The following is a 17662-nucleotide window of genomic DNA, read 5'->3' as shown; positions in this document are numbered from 1 at the left end:
ATGAAATACGGACTCATTGATGGTATTGCGCACGCTCATGCATAGATAATTAGGAGGGGACCGGTCACGTGAGAGGGTTTAACCAATAAAAGGAAAAAGAGTCCAATTTCTATACAGTCCGATTTTCATATGACACCGGTCCCACACATCACCATGCACTGACGTGACAGCGGCCTACTTCACCTAATTACTCTGCGTGCGGAGTTTTCGAAGTGGATGTGAACAATGGACAACATTCCCCCTTTTCACATTAATTCACTTCTTTTGACTGATTTGGGTGTTTTGTTCCCGACTCGCCATTAAAGAAACGCCAGACCGTGTCGTCCAAGCCATCCTATGCGAGCTGCAACGCACGCCGAGCATATCGAGTTTGTTATCGCGGTATTTGTACATGGTGGTATACGCATGTCGTTCCTGCCGGCGTCATGCAAGCCAGAACAAGATACAGTGTTGTGTTAGTCAGTTCTGTCGTATTGTTTCTAGTTTATCGACAGTGGCTTCAGGGAAGTGTGCCCGGCCATGGCCAAAACCTCAATGAGAATATAAAATTACAGTATGATCACTTACACACCTATGTCACATGGACTGAAAGAGACAGTTCCGAATATGAATACGACCTCCATGCTTCTCCAAAGCAGAGACGTCAATCTAGGACAAATCTGTACAAGAATCGCAAATGCCGCATGGACACATGCTTTGACCAAGCAAAATGTAGCGATACTTTCAAGGTGTACGTTTATCCAGTCATGGGAAAATAAGTGAGAGCTATTCAAAGATCCTGACATCTATTCGGAATTCTAGGTATTTTACATCAAACCCAGATGAAGCTTGTGTTTTTGTACCATCCATAGACACGCTTGATAGAGATATACTTAGCCATGAATATGTGACTGATGCTCAGTCGAAATTGACTAAGCTACCGTACTGGAATGGAGGCAGGAATCATCTGATTTTCAATCTGTATTCAGGCACTTGGCCCGAGTATTCAGAGGATCTTGGTTTTGATATAGAGCAGGCAATTTTAGCCAAAGCAAGTTTCACCAAGCAAAGCTTTCGTCCAGGATTGACATTTCTTTGCCATTGTTTGGAAAATCTCATCCACAGAAAGGAGGACCCCGCGGTGATCTCCAAACAAATAACTTTCCAGTGATAAGGAAGTTCTTACTGGCATTTAAAGGGAAACGATATCTTAGCGGCATAGGGTCTGACACAAGAAATGCCCTATACCATCTTCACAATGGCTACGACATAATTTTGTTAACAACATGCAGACATGGAAAAGACTGGCAGAAAATTAAAGATGTGAGATGTGATCGTGATAATGCCGAGTATGAAAAGTAAGTATCATTGAAAGTCGGCTTTCATGGCAGTCTAGCCCTATTTTATAGCAACTCGCTGAAGTAGACTCTGTGCTGAAGGCCACACAAATGTGAGCACAAAAAGTTGGCAATCAATGGTATTTGTTTCATGGAGTGCATTCGGACTCATACTCGACAAGAGGGTTCACTTACCAAAGCGTCCAAATTTTTCACCAAAACTACCTTCTGGTGAAATTTGTCTCTTAATTTGCCAACAAAAGTGGAAATTCATGCGTCGATCAAGGTTCACATGGAGGCCAAAACAAAACTAGTATAGTTCCCCAACCATCAATCTTTTGGTCAGGGAACCAGACTATAGTAAAACAGCATTTCCAGTCTACGGCTGCAACACGTGGCTGCGTATTCGCATTGTGCGAAAAAATGCCATTGATTACCAACTTCATGCTAACATTTGTATGGCCTTAACCACAGAGTCTACTCCAGTGCATAAGCCTTATCGCAAATAGCATTGACCGCATACGCCGCATGGCTGAACACGGCAGCAACTGCGTGAGCATTTGAACACGGTGTTGGTGCATGTTTTTTTTTGCCCCTTCTCCTGCCCATAATGCTTTGTGCAGCAGTGTATTTTGCTATTTGCAATAAGGCTTATGCACTTTGTCAATTGTAAGACGCACCCTCGGACCCCCAGGGCATGTGCGTCATGTCTCTAAATTGGTCAGTCAAATCGCAACGAAGGGGGTGCGTCAAGTACGAATTTGATGTAACGCAAACACATCGTGAGATGCGTAGGGGTGCGTCATGCATGTGTCACTATGCAATTGCAACGTATCAGCCGGCAACATTTTATAGGCCCATTTTTGGCGAGCTGCGAAGCAGATGCGAGCCTATGTAATACCAATTTCCGTCCGTCTGTCCGGGCGTCCATCCGTCCGTTCTGACCAGGGACCACTTGTGGGGTACCCGTCCTTTGTTCGAGGTACCCCACAAATAAAATCTTTAGAAAAAAGGGTACCCCGCAACGAAATCTTTAGAAATAGGGACAATGGGACAACAATGGAGGTACCCCGGAAGTCCATCTGGCTGGAATGTCCGTCTGCGTTCAGATAAAAATGTTGAAGTTTTTGGTTCTAGTTAACTTGGGGAAAAAATTAAATGCAGTTGTCATGTATGATCTCTATAACTTCAGTTAGGTTCATATCATTGCAGTAAATTTTATGATTTTATTGAGGAACTTTAATTCAAGGAAATGTTAAAGTTTTTAATTGTTACATACGTGTACATGTATACTGGTATAACATGTACGTGCGTGTATACCAGTATAACATGTACACTATGTATTTTGGGGATGTGCATGAGCTTCTGGTTTGATCTTTTAGTTTATGGGGTTGGAGTAGGGATGGGGTAGGGGAGGTTTGGGGTGGGTGGGTTGGGGGATAGGGTTGGAGTTAGGGTTTGGGTGAGTAGGATGAGTAGGGTAGGATGCGGGAGAGAGGGTTGGAATACTGGGTTTGGGTGCGGTGGGGATTTGTAGGGGTGGGGTGGGGACAGGTAGGGAGAGACAGGTAGGGAGAGGATGGGCATGGATGTAGGGGTTGGGTTAGGAGGGGGTTGGGCAGGGGCGGGATATAGGATTGGAGTAGGGTTGGGTTGGGGATGTGTAGGGATGGGTTGTTGTAGGGGTTGGATAAGGGGAGGGGGCAGTATATAGGGATCAGAGTTGGGGTTGCATGGGGTCAGGTGGGGATGTATGGGTGGGGGAATGGGGTGGGTGGGATATTGGAATTCGAGTAAGGGTTAGGGTGGGGATGTGTAGGGTGGGTAAGGACAGATAGGGGAAGATAGGGTAGGTGTAGGTGGGTGTTTGGGGTTGGGGAGGGTACGGGTCAGGGGAGGGGGAAGGAGATAGGGATTGGAGTTTTGGTGGGGTTGGGATGTGTAGGTGATAGGGTGGGTATGGTTAGGGGAGGATGGAATCAGGGTTCTAGCCAGGATGAATTTAAAGGATAGGGGCATGTGACGAATGGATCTTGCGAGCGCGGAAGCCCTTACGGCGTGGGGTTCGGGGCCCGCTCAAGGGCCCCAGAAAATGTTGACATTCTAGATGCTCTGTGGTGCAATCTAAGGCCATTTGGAAGCATATTTTATGATCGGAAAAAGAGCAAAAACCCCAACACTGTAACAGCAAGTATGCTGCAGAAAGTGGGCCTGGATTTTATTTTAAAACAAAATTATTTCAGTTACAAGTAATGCAACACGGTAGTCAGCATTAGATGTCTTTCAAAAAAGCACTCATTAAGCCAAATAAAAAAAGTCTCCGATTTCTGGTATGGAGCTTGTCCAAAAAGTGGTGCGGCGACGCGGCTTTTTTTTTTTAACCTGACTTTTTTGCTTCAAATGTCGACTGATGACTGCAGATGGTGCCCAACTAAACTTAGTGCAAATATATGGGAGTCCAGAGAGGCCACATAAAGCTTATTCTCGATCATAACCCGATCTAAAAACACGTTAAAATTGTGCAGCAGCAGGATTCCAGTCAAACCAGTGAGTTTGGCGGTTTTGAGACATCATCTTTCATTGAAAAAAAAAACTTTTTCATTTTGCCGATGCGCATGGCTACGGCGACGCGCGCGCATACCAGAAACCGGAGACTTTTTTTTTTTGGCCTTACGCCTAGTTTACCTTTTAATGAAATCTTTGCCATTATAGTCAAACCCAAGAACTGTTTATAAACAAGATCCTTTTTCATAAAGAAAAATGTACATGTAGGTCTCAAGTTTTCATTGTTTTCATTACTGAGGCCAAACCAAAAAAATGGTGTGTTGACGGTAACGGCCTGAAAAATATCCAGGTAGGTAGGTAGGGAAATAATTTTATTTTGTAATTTTTTTTTCCATTTCAGTTCTGCATGCCCATGCGTGTTCTTTCGCAAAAAAATTGTATAAAACCACTATTCAAGCATTGAAGATATTCAATCGAAACATTTCAATCCAAATTAATTTGTATCGTTGGCCAGGGTTTCTCCCAGGATTTTTTCAAACATGTGGGGGAAGATTTGCTGTGATTCAACAACCCGAAAATGTTTAAACTTTAGAAGCTCTCTGGTGCATTTTAGAGCAAATCTGGGGGTCTTTACCTTAAGATTTGTCCTTGAAATTCAGAGGAGATCTTGTAGGTCACTAATATTTTTGTAATTAAAGAAAAAAAAATCAAAATTGTTAACTTAAAAAATTAACATTTCACAACCTGTGTTTCATTGCTTCCTAACTAGAAAAGTATGAAGTATTTGAAACTTACATGTAAGTTTCAAATTAAGAAAGGTGGAGAAAAAAAACAACTTTTGCTTCCGATTACATGCCTTTCAAAATAGCGTCAGTAGGTCGGAAAATTATTTCGCCAATTTCGCCTATTTTCATTTGCGCCACGAAAGTTATCAAGACTGGCTATCAAAAGTGATTAAAACTTGCCTCACCTAATTAAAAATATATTGAGGTCGGTGATTCCACTTTATGCTTAACATACATCACGGCCGCTGGCACCACTAAAATTCCGCCTGGCTGGCCGAACATCGCGCCGTGCTCACGGCCCACGTGGCCGAAAATCTTGCACTACTGCAGAAACACGCTACGATGTTTCGACACAAGTTTGAGCTTTGCAATCTCGTCATTTTAATGGAAAACACATACACAGAAAGTAAAGATCACGTTCTGTGAATTAATTCGCAGAAATTCTCTTTCTCCAGCGAAGTTTGTTTGGTAATATTTTTACGATCCAACTTCGGCCCACTACATTATCATGCTGTGTGATACGAAGTATGGACCGGAGAGAGGCAGTAGTCACTGGTTCCGGTCCTTCATCAAAGCATTGATTCCGTTAACTGGCGAAGGGAACCAGTGTACCATGCTGTATGTTAGCTTGGTGCTGCTGGTGGTCGGCAGAACACATCATCGTGTGCATTTTGATCACACATGCATCGGAAAAACAGGATTTTGGTCAAGATTATGAAATAATGGTGTATGTAACGATCAAATTGTGCATTTTAATGGCGTGTATGATCATTATATTGTGCGTATCAGGGGCTAAAAAATGTGATCGGCATTTTTTTGTCGGCGTATCGGGCCGGCCGCAATTCCAGCGTATCGGGCCGATACGCAGTACGCACGTTTGTACGTGGGATGAACCATGCCGTCCGTCGGCCAGCCAGACGTACCCCGATGCGTTTGTGCAAAAATAATCGTACTTCGTAGTTTGAGAATTCAAGTTTTGAGATCGTCGCGATTTTCGCACGTTTTAACATGGGTATGTTTGTGTCAAATCATGGTCAGATTCAAGTGTGGAAAATGTTTTTTGTTCGTGGCAAATAATTAAAAGTACTTGAAATGTTTGAAATTTGTCAATTATCAACCTTCAAAATGGCAATAAAAAGTTTGAGGTCGGCAATTTGGCCGAAAAAATTCCAGGTCGGTTACCGTAAACACACCATTTTTTTTGTTTGGCCTGATAATGATAAAAGGTACCTTTTACAGGAAAATTGCAAAAAGTGGTGGAAACATGAAGAAACACAATTTAAAGCGCGACTAAGATGATCACCATTGGCGAGAAATATTAACATTGACGTCTTGACGATGAGAAATAAACACCGGGAATTTCTGCCGGCAAGTTAGCGCATGGCCAGGCATCAGCCTGTCATGCCTGTGCCGGCGAATGACAACATTTTCCCGCAGCACTTGAGAGCGTATGCATCCCACCATGTGGCGTCTGACAGGAGCGCTACAAATCTTGCTTTGTGGCAACAGATGCTGATTTGTTTAGTCCTAAGAATAAATAAGTCCTTTTTTTATAACAAATCTTATCAAATTGTTGTGATTAAAACGAGTAGTAACGTCAAAACATCAAATATACGATCGTACTTTCTTAAAAAAACCCAGCATGATGCACGGGCGAATCCATTAATTTCGTAAGGGGTGATTTAGTGCCAGTTTTGCGTTTTACGTCGTTTCTTGAATACATTTCCAGAAAAAAAATATATTGTGACATAGAACAACTGATTGTCGTATACAGAAATGTTTCAGACTCTATAAAAAGTACTAGTTTTCTTTTCTTCTATGGAAATATTGATAATTATTGTTCCCAAGACAATACACCCCTTTATTACCAAAAAATGGTTTGGTCCGATCATACAGCGTGCGTGTTGCATGCATGACCGGGGCACGCATGCAATCACATCGGATTCCAACGAAAGAGTTCGCTCACACACGACCCGCCGGCCGGCCAGCGCGGCAGTGTATACCACCAGCGCTTGGTAGCGAACCTCGGTATCTTTTCGTGGGACGTGCTTCTACTGTTCGTTTAAAAAAATGATTTGCCTCGGGTAACAATTGATAAGTCGTTTCAGCAACAGATCTTATTTTATACCTGTATACACAAGTAGTGAGAAAACCTTGGGTAGTTTTTTTTTTGTCACGGAAAATGTGAAGCGTATCAATAGCATATCGGTTAACTTCAAGCGTATCGGATTTTTTCGAAGCGTATCGGCCCGATATCCTATTGTATGCCTGGCTAGAAGCCTGGGGGGGGGGCGGGGGCGGGGAGGGGACTGGGCAAGCAATCAATAAGCACACTAGCGGCGATTGCTTGGAAAGTGTACTGAAGTTGTTCAATAATGGAGTCCAGCTTTAAGTTTTTTGCCTTGTAAAACTAATTAGCATTTTATTTATATTCTTAAATGTAAATATATCATAATTTCCTTGGGGTATCCCGTTGTTAACGTCAAAAGAATGATTATGATCCCTTCAATTGTTCAATTTGAAGCAAGGAAATTAATGCTCGCGCAAGTTTAAACTTCTGCGGTTTAAACTTGCACAGGAGACTCACATTGCGCTCAACATGTAGCCTAAAGGTAGGCTAAACAGTTAGGCTAAACAGTAACTGCAGTACATCAACAATTGCAGGACGGGAAAATGCTGGGAAGTGCCTCTCATTTTTAAACTTATTACGATGCCACCCTGAACTATTGTAAAAATGAAGGAAACAATCGGTTAAAGATCATGTGTAAATCTCATCAAGTTTCTATTTGTAGTTTTTCCACAACCTTTTCAGGAAGTCCAGCGCCACATTAAAAATGTACGTGGATTGGAAATATGTGCATTAGGGCTCACGTGAAACATGATGTGGGAGACCTTGCTTGCAAATTGACCTGTCATTTTTAAACCCAATGCGATGTCCCACTGATTCTTTGACTTCCACTAGAGAAGGATTATACAATGTAGGTTACGACCATTTGAAAATTTCATTTAAACTTTGTATGCAAATTTTCAAAAAAGGACAGTTGTTGTTAAATCTGCAAACTTGATTTCTCCTAAATGTATGTAATTTTAATGTGTTTTTCTGTAGGTTTTAACATTCATATGCCATCAAATATAATTTCCCAAATTCAAGTCATTTCACATAATACAGTACATCATGGATAGGATTGGTTTAAACATGGAATGGCTTATTTACATGTATTGTACTCAAACTTTAAATGTGGACACTTTTTTGACTTTCCCCTTGAAAATTTCAAGTTTTGTTTAACATGAAGTTGTTACATGTCTCCTCTTAACAGGCATGACTATCAGATTTTGCTGCACAATTCTACTTTCTGTCTTGTGCCAAGAGGACGTCGCCTCGGGTCTTTTCGGTTCTTGGAATCTTTACAGGCAGCTTGTATTCCTGTCATACTTAGCAATGGATGGGAGCTTCCATTCTCTGAGGTCATTGACTGGAAAAAGACATCTATAGAAGGAGATGAGAGATTATTGTTACAGGTGAGTGGAATCTTAGAAGGTAAGATTTTATTTTGTCATTGTCATTAAGACTCACGCTATGTTTTCTGCAATAGTGTTTGCTCCACCATCGTCCAACCATTGTTCTAATGGAAATGAGTTCCATGACAGTATACAGCTCTGTCTGCACTCAAGTGTGTCTTTGTTTTCTGTGGTTTGGGTTGCTTGTATGTTTTTCCTCACCCTCTCTCAGATTTATTATACACTATATTGTGAAATATACTGAAGATATTTCTGGAATATAGCTACCAAGAGATCCAAAAGCAATATCCACCAGCTTTGGGTGCCCTTCCAGAGGCAGAGACAGAATATTGACTTTTCAGAGAGCTCGCAGGTTCTAACCTCTGGACCCCCAAGAAAAGAGAGCAAGCAGGAATAAGGGTCACCATGACCTGTTTCTTAGTCTTTGGCAACAGAGCGGGTGTAGCGTGAATATCCGACTCCATCAATCATGGACTCATTGGTAGTATTGCGCATGCGTAAGTATCATAAATAGGAGAGTGACTGGTCACGTGCGAGGGAGTGACCAATAATAGGGTAAAGGAGTCTGATTTTCACAGGAGTCGGATTTTGTATGACACCAGTATCACCGGCTCCTCCACGTCGGCAGTCTACGAGAAATGATATCCATGCCTCCCGTTGTGCTACTCAAGCCTACAACTCACCATGGGTTGGGCAGCACATGCCTACAGCATGAACAACGATGCAAAACATGGTGGATATGTGGAACAGTCAACACACTGCATTCCACCCAAAACAGCAGCCTTTGTGTTAACCCATTGTTCTTTGGCCGACGTGCACAACAGTGCATCGTCATGTGGCACCTGTGTTCAACGCCAACCGGCGAGGTCACGCATGGAGATAAAGAATCAGTGGTGATGAAACCTCATCGACAACACAGCCTGACAGTAACCCTTCCGTAATCCTCACAACAAGAAACTTGGTCAGCAGTATCTGACAAGACTTTGTCATGGTGGAAGGAGTTACGCACCAGCTAATTGTCGCATTCATTGTTCATAAGAGAATTGCAACCATACCTTGTGCCCACATCACAGGAACATTTTTCCATGCACCAGAGCAGCGGCGGCGGAACGGGTTTGAAACTGGGGGGGCATCACCAAAAAGGGGCACTTGCTCAGCATTTTTTTTTGGGGGGGGGGCACATCCGTGCTGAAAGGTCGACACGTACTTTTCACCGGACACTTGGCCTCTGTAAAATCAAATAGTTGGGGGGGGGGGGGGGGTACGATCTTCCACATAGGGGCGCTATCTATGCATTATGTGCCCATTTTCGGGCATATTGTATGGGTTTGGGGGCTTGGTTTTCATATTCCCGTTTAATATCAAAACTATCTATACCATTATGGGAAATGGTTACTTCTAAGAAATAGTAAGATACTTTAAGGGCTTTTTTTTTCTCGAGGGGCACTTTTATGCACGAGGGGGCACATTTATGGCCGCAAAAGGGGCACTTGGGAAAATGGGGGGCCCAGCCCCCGGTTCCGCCGCCCCTGCACCAGAGTTACCACCCAGGTAAAATCGGCCTTTAATTAAAGCAGTTGCGGCGGAACGGGTTTGAAACGGGGGGGGGGGGGGGGGGGGGGGATCACCAAAAAGTGGCACTTGCAAACCCGTGCTGAAATGTCGTCACGTTTTTTTCACCGGACACTTGGCCTCCGTAAAACATAGGGGGCGCTCTTCAAAACCAATGATTATATGCTAAATATGCATTATGTGCCCATTTTCGGGGCGTATTGTATGGGTTTTGGGACTTGGTTTTCATATCCTTGTTTATATCAAAAATATCTAACATTAGTGGGAAATGGTTACTTCTAAGAAATAGTAAGATACTTAAGGGCATTTTTGTTTCATTTCGAGGGGGCACTTTAATGCTCGAGGGGCAATTATGGCCGCAAAAGGGGCACTTGGGAAAATTGGGGGTGGGGCAAACACCCCCGCAGCCTCCGGTTCCTCCGCCCCTGAATTAAAGACATGAGTTCGTCGTTGGTGTGCCAGGATGATCTACTCTGGGAATCTCACAATCATGAACCATGCTCGGCGATGCCTCTTGTACAGCTGTTCAACGCTTTGACCGACCTGTCCGCACCCGGAAAAACAAGTCTTTGGTCTTCGCACTCCCTAGCATGATTTACATGTACTTGGAACCGTATCCTGCAAATTCCAACACCATATGGGAACTGCAACACATATTTCTGACTTGATTCTGGAGGTTTGCCAACCCAATGTAAAAGACTGCCACGTACGCCATCCTGACAGATTCTAACAAAATATTCTGTTGGGTTTTAGGTTGAGTTCTGAAAGGGTTGAAGACATACATGTGTAAGGTCACAATACTGGCTAACTTTCATGATGCATAAAATGAACTTTAATTTCTCAGATGATGTAACCATTTTCAAGCAGTGTTTTCTTGAGATTATAGTTGTACATGTATTTGAGAGATTAAAAAAGTCAAATAAATTAGTGTGAGTGCGAGTTTATCATTTTTATTCACGTTGAAGAGTAAAGTTTAGTTCCAAAATGGCGCCCAAAAATGGGACATTGCTTGAACAAAATTTCATCAACTCAAATACTTTACCTATAACACACGTATTTTATCATAATGGTCATATTATTTGAGTAAAGTAATGAAGTAATATTTTGGCCCTTTACCCAAAAAAATAAAATAAATTCACGCTCCAAAAATGGCAGCTGAACCTGCGTTAACGTTCGTTTCACATTGTGTCCACCACATCATACGATGATAAAAAGGGCTAGAATCATCATTTACAAGCCTCATCCTTACCTGTATAAGCCACTTTTATTCGAAATACGCTCAATAAACATTGTGTAAAATGTCTGTAAGATCCCAATTACCCTTGAGGATAAGAAAACATCAACACATCGATTGCTATAATTTTCGTGTCCACTTTATAACTAACGTAAAACGTACCCATGTTTTAACTGGTGATCAACGCAGTCTGAACTGTGGTCATACACGTGAAATGGTACCCTGTGTGAATGACCTAAAGGTCAATTGTTGTAGGCTCGGTCACTTCTTTTCCGATATACAACTATTTTAAGCATCGCGTCCACCCCCGCCGCTTTCGCGCCACTTTGTAACGAACAGAGAAATTCATCGTCGATGACAGCTTTCCTTCTAACAATCAAGAGAAATATCAGGGAAAGAGCAGCCAAAAGGTTTGTATCAACTTAAATAGATTTTATTTTCTGTATTTTTTTGTGAGAAGAGTTCAGATGGCATTGTAAAAGGGAAGATTTTAATGGATAATCAATGGGTGATTTGTGGGCTTAGTAGCGGACCGTTGTTTGGATTCGTGTCCATCTTTAACGAATGGAAGAAAAAAATAATAAACATCTGAAGTCCCTCTTGAAATTGCAAAACGTCAAATAATTTACACTTTTTTAAGTTAAAGTCCATCAAAAAAATGAAAAAACTTCAAGAATAGCCTTGCCGATTTTTCGTAATCATCAGTGTTTCACGTTAGTTACACACCGTGATATTTTACAAATTATTTAGCGTCCGCAGTCACGAACGTAAGAAACACTTGAAAATTGTGTAAAATATACAAAAATCAGCAAAGAACCCCTTGAGGAACCCCTTGGGGCCCTGTTAGTGTTTTTTTTTTTTAAGTTTCTCAAAAGAAAAAGCTAGGCCTACTGTTGTAGGCCAAACATGCTGATGTTGGCACACATGTATTTTGAAGGCAAGGAGACATTCTCGCCATGGCGCCATAATTAGTCAGAACCCCCGTGACATGTCTTTTTGTGTTTACTTTTTGTTTTGTTTTTCATATTAGTGTTTTACCTCTTTCTTTTTGTTTGGTTGTATTTTTTACTGTGTTTTTTTCATTTCTTAAATTTTGTTTGTAATTGACAGTGACACCTTTTATCCAAACTGTACAAAAATAGAATGGGCAATAGCAACTTTTTAATTGGTGGATTTTATGGGTTGAATACATCTTGAATTTCTACTTTGGTTTCTTTGGTAATGTATACAACAGGTACAGAGTACAAAATGACTGATGCACCTCGCTATAATCTTCGAGTGAAGAGGAAGTTGGACGAACAGCTTGAGATAGCGGTGGAGGAACCTCCAAAAAAAAAGGAAGTCTCGTGCAGAATACCAGAGAGAGTACTGACAGCGTATCAAACAGAACCATAAACTCTATGAATTGCATCGAGCATCTGAAAACTTGAGGGTCAAAGAGTATCTTTCAAATTTAACAGAGGAGAAAAAAGCCCAATTTCGTGTCCAAAAGTTTCGTCAGAGAAATGCAGCAGAGCCAAGTGCAAGTAAAGCCAAGAAGGCAGCAGCACCCAAAACTTGTCTTGCAAAGGAAGCACAGAGAAGCAAATGGAGAAGACAGAAACAGAATCAAAGAGTAAAGCAAACAGCACAGGCAAAACAGAGGACCAATGAAAAACGCAGGGCAAAGTATGCCGAAAAGAAGGAAAGGACATCCTCCATCAAAAGAACACCACCATTAACACACTCATCAGAGGCACGGCAGCCATCAATCTCTAGTGGTAGTTTTCGCAAGGCTGTGTACCGTGCCAAGCAAGCAATGCCAAAAAACAGTAGACAGTATGCAGAAGTGTTGACAAGACTGATTCACAAAGCAACTCCAAAGAAAAAACAGCAACTAAAAGAGAAGGGAATTAATGCTTGTCCAAAGTCAAGAAGATTTCTGCAGTTCGCCAAAGAGTCGTGTGGGAACATCAAAGACACAGTGTTGGGTATCAACAAACAAAGGAGCACGTCGACCTTGCACAGGAAACGGGTATTAGCAGCGGCCCTGTCCGTGAAGCGGAAATACATGTACAGCCATGGATACAAGCGGCATCTGAGAAAACATCTTGGATTTGGATACTCTCTAACCAAACGTGCTGCTAGGGTCGATGATGTCCGTCAATTGGATACAAGGAAAAGGAGGAGTGATGCGCTCCCAACAGGTGTAGTCGATAGGGTCATTGAGTTTTATGGAAGAGGAGACATCTCAAGAGATCTGCCTGATGCACGGAGTGCAAAGAAAGATGGTGGAAGTGTTAAGAGTAGGAAGGTTATGGATATAACGTTGCGAAGTGCGTATGACAAGTTCAACAGAGAAAACCCAGACATATCCATCGGGAAAACCAAGTTTAAGCAGCTAAGACCCAATCATATTCTGACGATGGTAAACAACAAACTTCCACAATGTCTTTGTGAACGCTGCACTAATATCGAGTTTAAAATTCAGGCCATCACAAGATACATGGCAGTGCACAAGCTGGGACAGTGTGCCTTCAAAGACAAATATGACATTTCCAGACTAACACTATGCCCAAAGGTTGATGGTCAAGAGTACAAGAAGAAGTGCTTAGACAGAGAGTGTGAAAAATGCGGAGTCCACCTAGTCAATTGCAAGCCTCAAGGAGATTACACAGAGAGTTCATGAAGACATCAGTTGGTCTTGATGGGAAAGTAAAGAGTTTCCTTACAAGGGAAGCACCATAAAGCGAATGGTCAAAGAAAGAAAAACGGCAACCATCCAAACTATGCTAGATGAGCTAGAAATGGAAATGGTACCATTCTCCAGGCACCTGTTTAACGCCAGTTGGCAGTGGCAACAATACGACATCATTTCCAAGAACGTCCCACCTAACTGGGTGGTGTTTTGCATGGACTTTGGGGAGAACTATTCGTGCAAATCACAAGATGAGGCCCAGGGGGCTCACTGGTCTAATGTTCAGGCAACAATACACCCAGTTGTAGCATCATACAGATGTACTGAAGAAGGCTGCACAAGAACTGTCACAGACTCGATGATGTTCATTAGCAATGACACAAAGCACTGCAACCACGGTGTGCAGCATTTCAGTAAGACGGCTATTAAGCAGCTTCAGGAAAAAGGCGTCAAAGTTGAAAAACTTGTTCACTTCACAGATGGTGCATCATCACAGTACAAAAGCAAAATTAACTTCAGCGATGTATCACTTTCCATCTCTTATTTTGGTTTTCAAACCGAAAAACATTACTTTGGAAGCAGACATGGCAAGGGTCCATGTGACCGTGAGATTGGAGTGCTGAAGAAGCAGGCCAATATAAATGTAGCTGCACGACAGGCCGAGATAGCCAATGCATTTGACCTGTACAACTTTGGAAAGGAAAACTTGACACGACCAAGCATACCTGGCGAGCATGTCCATGAAAAGAGGAGCTTTATATTTGTGCAAGAGGGCAAAATTAATCGTAACAGACCAGACCATACAGATGTAGAAACACTCAAAGGAACACAACGGCTACACTGTGTAACGGGTACAGACAAGCCCTATGTTGTTGCATACAGGGAGCGAAGCTACTTTTGCCACACCTGCATGACAAGAATCGGGAAATGCAGCAATGAGGATATAACTGGCACATGGAACATTTCAAACTTGAAGGGAGTGAAAGGGAAGACCAGAACAGATGACCTTGCTGCCAATATTAACAGGTAAACTGTCTGTAAAATCCTTATTCCTAGCGGGTGAAACTTTAGCAGCACTGTCTTCAAGCCAGGCTTATGTTGCCCATAGCCCAGGGGTTCTACAAGAACAAGTCACTGCGGAGTGTATTTCAAATATTCTTGCTCATTCTTGATTTTTTTTCCTTCATCTTACTCAGAAGTCGGAACAGGAAGAAAGATGCAGTGGTTGGATCAGATGATGTGGACCTTCCTGAAAATGCCAGCAGGTAATGCAATTGTCTGTGGAAATCTTGTTTCCTAGTGGAAGATACTTTGGCAGAACATTATTTATTCCCATACTTACCTGTATGTAGCCAAAAGCTTTTCAGCAAGAACATATCACCGACAAGTACATTCCAAATATTCTTGCTTGTATTTTATTCCTTTCAGTTTCAGCAGTCAGAACGCGACAAAGGACATGACTGAATCGGATGATGTGGCCCTTCCTAACAACCCCAGCAGGTAATGCAATCTGTGGAAATGTTGATTCCTAGTAGGAAAACTTAGGCAGCACATTTATTTAACCCATGCTGATGTGGCCCCGGGCTCTTCTACAAATCAAGCCATTTCCGATTATATTCCATAAAAAGTTCTATTTAAATTTTCTTTTTCTTTTATCTTATTTCAGAAGCCAGAACGGAGAAAAAGATAGTGGTTGGATCCGATGATGTGGACCTTCCTGAAAATGCCAGCAGGTAATGCAATAGACCCCTGTACTGATGACACCAAGGTTTGTTTACGAGTGCTTTTCTGTGGGACACGGAGTCCGCTGTCGCAGGTTCCTACCATACTGAAGCGCACACATAAACAAATGGAAATTTTGTTTTCTAGAGAAAGAGACTTCGGCAGAACATCATTTAATCCAGGCTTATGTCTATATGATTCACATGTCCTTGTGAAAGAAGCTTTAGTAGTAATTAAGTCAAGGATTATTCAATTTCAACCATGCCTGTTGTCATTTCTTTAATTTCAGGACCCAACAAGAACCTGTCAATCGCCAGCTCACCGCAGGGGATATAGTTATAGTCGCATTTGAGCAGGCATGGTATCCAGGTGCCATCAAGCACATCATTAGTGATGAACTGGCAGTTACATGTATATACTGCATGGATCGTCCAAATAAAAATAAGCAAAGTTTTGTTTGGGAAAAAGATCTAACTGTTAACAGGAAATTCATTCTATGTGTTATTAATCCAAGCTCACTCATTCCAGATCCATCTTTGCGTTACTTTCTCTTGAACAGCAAAGAAGTAGGTAAAATTAATGCACTATACACTGTTTATGCCAGTAAGTATTTGTAAATTTTTAGTGTCAAAGGTTGTATTGTCAAAGTATGTCATCAGAGGTTTGTCAAAGGTCTGTAGTCAAAAGTTTATCAGGTTTTCAGCAAAAGTAAGTCACCATGGTGGCATGAACTAAATAAATTAAATGAAATTCATTTAATGAAATGTGCCATGTTCTTCAGTGGGATCGTCAGTTTAAAGTCTCCACAATAAAATACGTAATTTAAGAAACGAGATAAGAATGAAAAAAAACAACTCATTGACTCAATTCACTCGTTGCTCAGCATCAATATAATGTTGGAAATGATTCACATTTAAATATTAAAGTTACATTTATGTAATTAATTTCATGATGTCAAAGATTTCAACTTCTGATGTCAAAGATTTCAACTTCTGTGAAGTACATGTGCAACCTTGTTGCATGCTCAAAGAAGGATGAAGTGGCTTATCAATATGTAGATACATGGAGATGCTCCCTAGAAATGAAAATACTAACAACTGCACATAGTAACATAGGCAATTTTCTGAAGGTGAAGGCTCCAGTAAAGCAAGTACATGTAATAATAAACTTGTCACACGAAATGTTTGATTTGAAATTGTTGGTGTCCGTGTCATCTTTGTAACTAACGTTAACTACAAGACAAAGATCTTTGAAACTAAGGGTATCTATTCTTTGGTTGTCAATGATAATGTCCACTTTGAAGTACTTGCCAACTTCACAACCAGCTGTTTTCCTTAAGTAGTCAAACTGCCAAGCATTTAAAATTGTCGTGTATGAAAAGGTACTCTTGTTAACGTTAGTTACGGTGTCCACCTTATTAATATATTGTAAAATAGTAATAATTAACTTTTTTTTTTCAAGGTGACTTTCAGAAAGGAGGGAAAGCTTAACCACAATAATATAACTCCACATTGTTTTCCTTCGACTTTTATTGTTGCGTGGTTGACTGCAAAGTGGACACCGTAACCAACGTTAATTCCTCAGGCGTCCCTCTACAGAAAGCACTGCATGGAAGAAAATCTCTCAGGCAGATTTCCTTCCCTTTGCTATTTTCTGATAGAGGGTGGTCCATTCTCATAATTTAAAAGTAAATTAAACACCTTTCACCAGATCAAATGTTTCCCTCTGTGGCCCACTTTTGTTAGCCAGGGTATTGAATAGTCCAAGTATGAATATGATATCCCGATGTTACCTCATGTCGACTACACAAAACTGATTATTACTCTCATGAAAAGTTTGTTGATTTTTTCAACCATGATTCTCCTAATTATTTTTCCCTCTTACATTTCAACATTAGAAGTCTGAACAAAAATATTGATAATATGAAAACATGTTTGCACTCATTAAATAGCAACTTATCTGTTATTGGACTAAGTGAAACCTGGCTGAATACCAACTGTAATCTTAATTTGAATATGCCTGGATACATTCTGGGGACAAGAAATGGGGAGGGAAAAAAGGGAGGAGGTGTAGCAATGTACTTATTATCGAGTCTTCAATATATTCGGAGGTCTGATTTAAATGATCTGGGTAACGACTCGTTGGAATGTATCTTTGTTGAAATCATCACCCCTTGTCAATGTAAGAATCTGATTGTTGGTATGGTTTACAAACCGCCTATTGCTGATTTCAATCAATTCATCAATAGCTGGCAAAATATCCTTGAGCTTATTACAAATGAAAATAAACTTTGTCTGATAGGTGGTGATTTTAACTTAAATTTAATGAATGT

The 17662-nt window shown here is 41.3% G+C and overlaps 2 protein-coding genes across 2 annotated transcripts in view; both read left to right on the top strand.

Moving 5' to 3' along the window:
• The first annotated feature begins 329 nt into the window (after positions 1 to 329).
• LOC119722006 (exostosin-1a-like) overlaps positions 330 to 17662 on the top strand; it is a 94518-nt gene continuing 77185 nt past the window's right edge. Inside the window, 4 exon segments of the mRNA XM_038191981.1 lie at positions 330 to 747; positions 750 to 1058; positions 1061 to 1337; positions 7924 to 8125. Coding sequence (XP_038047909.1) covers positions 426 to 747; positions 750 to 1058; positions 1061 to 1337; positions 7924 to 8125 — 1110 coding nt within the window. The 5' untranslated portion in view covers positions 330 to 425.
• Positions 13650 to 16525, top strand: LOC119722007. Its single transcript, XM_038191982.1, has 5 exons — positions 13650 to 14634; positions 14805 to 14873; positions 15037 to 15108; positions 15275 to 15341; positions 15620 to 16525. Exons 1-4 carry the CDS (start codon positions 13664 to 13666, stop codon positions 15312 to 15314), a joined length of 1152 nt encoding a protein of 383 aa, XP_038047910.1. The 5' UTR covers positions 13650 to 13663; the 3' UTR covers positions 15315 to 15341; positions 15620 to 16525.

This window comes from Patiria miniata, unplaced genomic scaffold, assembly GCF_015706575.1.
Source record: "Patiria miniata isolate m_02_andy unplaced genomic scaffold, ASM1570657v1 HiC_scaffold_14, whole genome shotgun sequence".
In the NCBI taxonomy this organism is placed as follows: domain Eukaryota; kingdom Metazoa; phylum Echinodermata; class Asteroidea; order Valvatida; family Asterinidae; genus Patiria; species Patiria miniata.
The sequence above is the reverse complement of the archived record's forward strand: the minus strand, read 5'-3'. Positions and strand labels throughout refer to the sequence as shown.